This window comes from Ipomoea nil, unplaced genomic scaffold (assembly GCF_001879475.1).
Source record: "Ipomoea nil cultivar Tokyo-kokei standard unplaced genomic scaffold, Asagao_1.1 scaffold0758, whole genome shotgun sequence".
Taxonomy (NCBI): Eukaryota; Viridiplantae; Streptophyta; class Magnoliopsida; order Solanales; family Convolvulaceae; genus Ipomoea; species Ipomoea nil.
The window spans coordinates 230,538-237,257 of record NW_017617186.1 but is presented as its reverse complement, the minus strand read 5'-3'; the positions used below and the strand labels follow the sequence as shown (position 1 = coordinate 237,257).

Sequence of the window (6,720 nt, the reverse complement as noted above, 5' to 3'; positions counted from 1 at the left end):
GCCACGACTCCACCACATTTGTGATGTGGTCGTGGCACAGAATTTGCCCCTATCACGACTGCGCCATGATTGTGATAGGGGGTCGTGGCAAAAAACATGCCCGGCCACGCCCTTACCATGTTCGTGGTGAGGTCCCTGTACACCCTTTCTTTGTTCCATTTTGCACAAATTTCCTCCCACGGTGTTCCAACAAGTATATCCCTGCACAAAGTTAGCTAAAAACACAAAAATAACAACAAAATGTACAAAATTAACACAAAATCCTTAGGTTGCCTCCCAAGAAACACCACGTTTTACATCCTTAGCAAAACGCAACTATATCTTGTCAATTGGCACCGAACCACCACATCACTACACCACTACACAACTACATTGGATGCACCACTTCTCAAATCTTGACCGTCCAATCTCACATCTCAACGGTGCGTGGGGGTTCACAGGTTCACATGATAGCAATAGTTCACACCTAAAACGGACCATACATATATGTAATTATGTTTGTAGATTTAGAAATCTTGGCATTGCATTCACAGATTACTGAAAATACATTTAGAAACTCTTTTAGTGACACAAAAGAGGAGAATGATGAGAATTAAGCAGTGCCTTCCGTGCACTTAAAACATTTCCAAATACACCCTTAAGCCTCTCTAAATGCACAGTCAAACATTTCTTAATGGACAAAATTAAACTTATTCTACTTAACTTTATTACAATTATCAAATACTTGTTTCCAATTACATTTCTATTCCAGTGTTTGAAACAAACGTCACAAATAAGCTTTATTTACACATACATCACCACTGCACCAAACATTTTTTCAATGCCTTATAATGTTTGATTTTGTAGAGGAGAAATCCACATGGCACAATAACCTACTTTATAACTTCCAATTTCTGAACAAACTCACATTAAAACAACACAATTCTAAGCACATCTCAGTCCCACTGAAAAACAATATATTTTGAATGTCCTTATAAAAGTTGACACATGAAATCACACTAAAAGAGAAAAAATAGCACAAGTAGAAAGTAACTAGTAGTATGAATCCAGTTAAAGAAACAAAAATTCTCACTGATCAAAATAGTAACACAAGAATCTTTACCGACAATGTCTTGACATAAACGAATACTCCAAAATGTGAAACAAAATGATAATTTGGCAGCACAAGACAAAACAAATTAAACAAAGAGGTTGGGTCTGGAAGCCTTGTAAGTGGTCTTGAGCTTCCTTGATGGTGGCCTCACTTTCTTGAACACCAATGGGAACTTGATCTTTGAGTTATGGAACTGTTTGGTGCTCTCTCTCTTGCAGAGCTTGGCAGGGACTGTAGCCGTCTTGATGATCTGAATGCAATGATGGCGGACCCTGTGACGTGAAGCCATCTCAGTGTACATCTGTTCAACAGCACCATTCAAAGTTGTATCACGGAACTCCTTGTACATGTTGTGATACCCTGTTCTGCTTTGGTACCTCAGCCATATCCCAAAATTCTTGATAGTGGTAGGGTTCTTCTCAAAGATCTAGAGACACACCAAACACAACAGTTCAATAATAAACACAACAAGATTGCATTATCAAATTAACAAGGAAAAGCAAATAAGATAAGTGAAGAAAGAGAAGGTAGAAGTATCAATCTCCAGATTTTAAAAGGCCGCATATGTTATATGTATGTGAAAATTTATTCAATCAGAATACAAAAATAAGTTTTATAAGCTTGTGTATGTTACTAAATACAGAACTAAGCAGAGAAATATGGAAGTTGACCCTGTCAAACTTATGAATAATTTTTAAAAATCATATTACAGAAGATATCATGGCTGTTTTGCCCAAACATCATTGCAACATGTTCATTGCTTTTTCAGTAGAGAAATAATGAAGAAGCAACAGTACATTGATATGCATAAACCATATACACAACAGTAATAAAATGGTAACTAACAGGTCCTAACTTGAAAAAATATCAAATAAAACAAATAATCATCAAGCAATACACTATGGGTAATTCTTTGCTACCTATGGATGGACCTAAGAGACAGAATTATTTGACGTTGTTATGCTTAGAGCCAAATTATCCTCGTGGTAATGCTCAATAGCAAGAAACTGAATCTAATTGCAATTACAGAACAGCAGAGAGTCTACTAAGTAAAGCTGAGTTCCAAATTAGTACGAGTATCTAAGTTGGCATCTATTGACTACAAAATCCATTGATGATCAGCCCAGTAGAGAAACGTAACATATGAAGGTAATGTAAATACCTCATTGATAGCTAGGACCTGGCCATTGGCTTTCTTCACCTTCTTCAGCTTCCTCAAAAAATACCTTTGCAACAAAAAAAAAAAAAAAAAAAAAAAAAAAAAAAAACCAAACATCCCTCAATACATACACACAAAGGAAAATCAATGAACAACTTTTACGGGGAGAGAGAAGCATTACCAGAACTTGGACTTCGCACGGACCTCATTAGTGGCCCAAAGCTTCATGCGGTAGATCTTAGGGTGCTCATCGGACTCCGAGGGGAGAGCTCTTCCGACCACTTGGTACTGATGGAACTGCAATCACGCAAACAAAATTCCAAAATTATTTTTCAAAATGAATAGATAATGTGTGTTTGTATATATGCGTACAGATTCAATTAACAGAACTAAAAAGAAATTCAAAGCTTATACTCTGAAAATCGCCATTTCTCGATCGCGCTAAAGCAGCGAACAGCCTCTCTGCGTCTTTTTGTCTTTCTCCGCCGCGGAGTAACCGTAAGAAGGATTCTGAATAGGGCCTTTTTGAACCCTACTTCGCAATTATGATGGGCCGATCAAATTTCACAAACAATTTTTAGATTGGGCTTGTCTACTAAATATAACTGGCTTTTGTGGCAATCGTTATGCTATGGACCCGTGTCCAGCATGCATTGCGGACACGGTAATGGTGTTGTTAGTGGCACCGTGATCTTCCACCATTTTTTAAAAAAATTTCAGATCGCTTCATTACAGGAGCATATGTTCATAATTTTATCACTATATGTTCATAATTGTAAGTTCATAATGTCAGAGCTCTGTGTTCATAATTCCATAACTGTACATTCATACTTCAATAACTGTACATTCATAATTTCATAACTGTACATTCATAATTCAATAACTGTAAATTCATAATTTTCGAAGCTCTATGTTCACAATTTTAGAGCTCTATGTTCATAATTTTATCACTATATGTTCATAATTGTAAGTTCATAATGTTTGAGCTCTGTGTTTATAATTCCATAATTCCATAGCTGTACATTCATAATTCCATAACTGTACATTCATAATTTCACAAACGAATAACGCCGTTAACGGCGAGACAAAATCAATTTTTTTTAACTGGAATGTCGTCGTTTTGGACTCGTGTCCACAATGCATTGTGGACACGAGTCCACAACATAATTTGCGCTTTAGTGGGCACTAAAGATGATTAAAAACCCAAAAAGGGGCAAATATTACTGGTTACTACTCAATACAAGAAGCCGAAGCAGTCAGCATTCTTGAGTCCCTAAGTTGGGTGAAGGAGCTCGGGTACGATAACATTGATGTGGAGACTGATTCAGAATTATCTTATTACGCTTTAATGTCTGACTCGTTTACTTCATCTTTCGGTTTAGTCATAGATGACATTAAAGATATTGCTTCCCAGATTCATGGTGTAATCTTTTATTTTACTAGGCAATCTGCGAATCGTGCTGCCCATGTTATAGTTAGGGAGGCCGTTTCTTTGTCAGATTGCGGGAAGTGGTTAATCTCTCCTCCCTTGTTTCTTGAGACTGTTATTGCTTCTAAGTTAATATATTAATCTTTGATCTTCAAAAACCAAAAAAATAAAAAAATAAAAAAAATTATTAACTGTATTTTAAAAAAAAAAAAATGTCAATCAACTATAACTATGCAACTTTTAATACTCTTAAAATCAATCAAAATTGATGTATGACTTTTTTATTTGTCACATTTGATCTTTTTATGTTAAGGCTTTTTTTTTTTTCCTCTCCCTCAATTGTGATAAAGAGGAGCAAAAATGTAGTTTGCATTTTTGGGGCATCTATATCAAAATTATATGACGTGGAGTTTGGTTGCAAGGATGGAATCATAAGAGAGGAAAAATGAGTAGAATAAAATCAAAATTTAAATTATATTGTTTAGTTGGTGAGAATAAAATTACTGGAAATTTATATTGTAAGTCTTTGATTTACATGAGAATCTATCTACTAAATATAGTAAAGGCTTGAGTTGTCAACAAGAGTTGGCGGGGCGGGGTGGGCCAAAAAAGCATGTTCCTTGAAAGGCGGGCCCTGCCACAACACCCCTTTTTTTCTAATTTTTTTTTTATTTATTAAGTTGTTAGTTTGTTGCTTAACTTGCTTTGTTAAATTTTATCATTTGTACACTCAAAAAATAATTAAAATGATTTGATACATAACTCACATAAAGCATAATTCATCAAATATTAGACATTACATAATTGATAATACATAACAATAATTATAAAGTTTAAAGTCCATAGTTTATCAAACATTAAACGTGACAATACTCTATGGTTCATCAAACTCACTAGTCACAACTTCATAGTCCATAGTCCATACTCCATACCAATAGTTCATCAAACATTAAACATAACAATAATTTTAAAGTGCATAATCTAAAAGTTTAAAATTCACAAGTCCATAATTCATCAAACATTAGACATTCCATCATTCAATTCATCTTTATTCATATCATCTTCTTCATCTCCTTCATCAACAACTTCATCAACATTATCACAATCAATATATAAAATACATAAAAATGTTTAAAATTAAATCACTAATTAAAAAAAATCAAGAGAATATAACATAAGACTTAATAAATTAACTTACCCATATTGAAACCATGCAACCCATTACGAGTGCAAATAAGAGTTTACACTTTTTCAGGCAACATACAACTTCTATACTTTGTGAACACACGTGCACCAATAGAAAATGCCGACTCCGATGCAACTACAGTTATAGGAATTGCCAAAAGATCACGCGTCCTGCATGAGGATATCCTTGAACAAGACCCCTCCAATAATCTAACACATCCAAATCTTGATAAAATTTTATCTCATAACATGGCTGCTCCAACTAACGATCCAATTTGAATTTTTCAACATGCATAACAACTTCTGAACTGACATCTATAACATCTTACATTAATTCAAAAATAATAACTATACGAGCAACTAAGATAATATAATAAAAATACAGAATAAACTGTTAGAATACTTACATCAAACAATCTTTTCCCCAACTTTTCAATCCTTGACTTCCACTCTTGAGTGCATGACAGTTGAAGAACATGGTTGTGATGAACTTGATCCAATGACACTCATATATTGATCATAAAGCTTGTAAAGCTTTTGTTTCAACAACTCAATCTTTTCTTGGCATTTAGTAGGATTTCTCTCAACCTTAGCATATAGCTTCTCCAATACTTTAAACTTAAACCGTCGATCAAGAACAACACCCAAAGCAAGCACTACACTATATTCACTCCAATACTTGTCAAAATTTCTAATATCCTATAACACCCCTGATTCTAAATATAACTTTAAGCATAAGATTTAATAAAGATGGATTAATAAAGTCTAAGTCTGATTTAAAACTGGGGAAGCAACATAGTCTTAACTAGGGTGTTATGCCACACTTAGGTCAGCAAGCGTAAGTGCTAAGGCCAAAGCTAAATCAATTTCAAACATAGTACTAATATCAAGGGTTTAAACTAAATTCCAACAAAACATCATAGTCTAGAAAACAAAACATAAACTAGCTAAGGTAGAGAAGCTAGACATCTTGCTAAGCGCGCTTAGGTAAGGTCTCTACTCCATACTTGAAAACATTTTAAAAGAATTAGCGAGAGATGCTAAGTAACTCCACTCCAATATGTAAATCTATATAGATATACTTTTGATATTCAAAATAGGTTTTGCAACTTGGGAATATGTACATATATTCCTAATCAACTCTAATTCAATAAGACAATAGAGAATAGAATTAATTCAGAATCAACTCAAGAGATGAACAATAGCATGACTCACCTCATCAGTCGGACTCAACTCATCAATCAGACTCAACTCGAAGACTTAACATAGGGTAAGAATTCCAACAATGAAGCTGATTCAATAGACTAACCATATCAAGATATGAATGGAAAGGAAGGTAGTTCAAATCACGTAATCCAAATACAATTCAATTCTCATCATAATCACACAATCAATATCAATTTTCAAGTCCTCACAGGGACAACCAATAAATCAAACATCGCGAAGTCAACCTCGGCCACTCAAATACTAGTGGATCAGTGTGGAGGGCTCCTAGACAGCTCAAGTCCACTCAAGGACAGAATATCACAAGTATCTCAATCAAATCAAATCAACTCAAATGGAGACAGTTCCAATTCCTTAAGTGTATATGTAACACCCCCCTCCCCCCCCCCCCCCTTTTCTAAATTCTAAACCCCGAATAAATAACCTTACTTGAGATAATTAATAATAACTTGGATAACTATGTAACCAACCAAACGATCAACTAAAGGATGTCATCGCCACAGTCACCACTCACGGTGACTGTACAGGCTACAAAAACATCTAACAAACTAGAGTCAAAAACTCTACAAAACATCATAATCATAGGGATCAAACCCCGGTGTCTACGCACCATCAAACGATAGTTTAACT

At 34.7% G+C, this 6,720-nt stretch overlaps 1 protein-coding gene across 1 annotated transcript; it reads right to left on the bottom strand.

Moving 5' to 3' along the window:
* Positions 1 to 935: 935 nt before the first annotated feature.
* LOC109176788 (60S ribosomal protein L18a-2) lies at positions 936 to 2,778 on the bottom strand. Its single transcript, XM_019326181.1, has 4 exons — positions 2,667 to 2,778; positions 2,434 to 2,549; positions 2,256 to 2,319; positions 936 to 1,520 (listed from the first exon to the last, which is right to left on the bottom strand). The coding sequence occupies exons 1-4, from the start codon at positions 2,679 to 2,681 to the stop codon at positions 1,179 to 1,181; spliced, it is 537 nt and encodes a 178-aa protein (XP_019181726.1). The 5' UTR covers positions 2,682 to 2,778; the 3' UTR covers positions 936 to 1,178.
* Between the last annotated feature and the right edge of the window lie 3,942 nt (positions 2,779 to 6,720).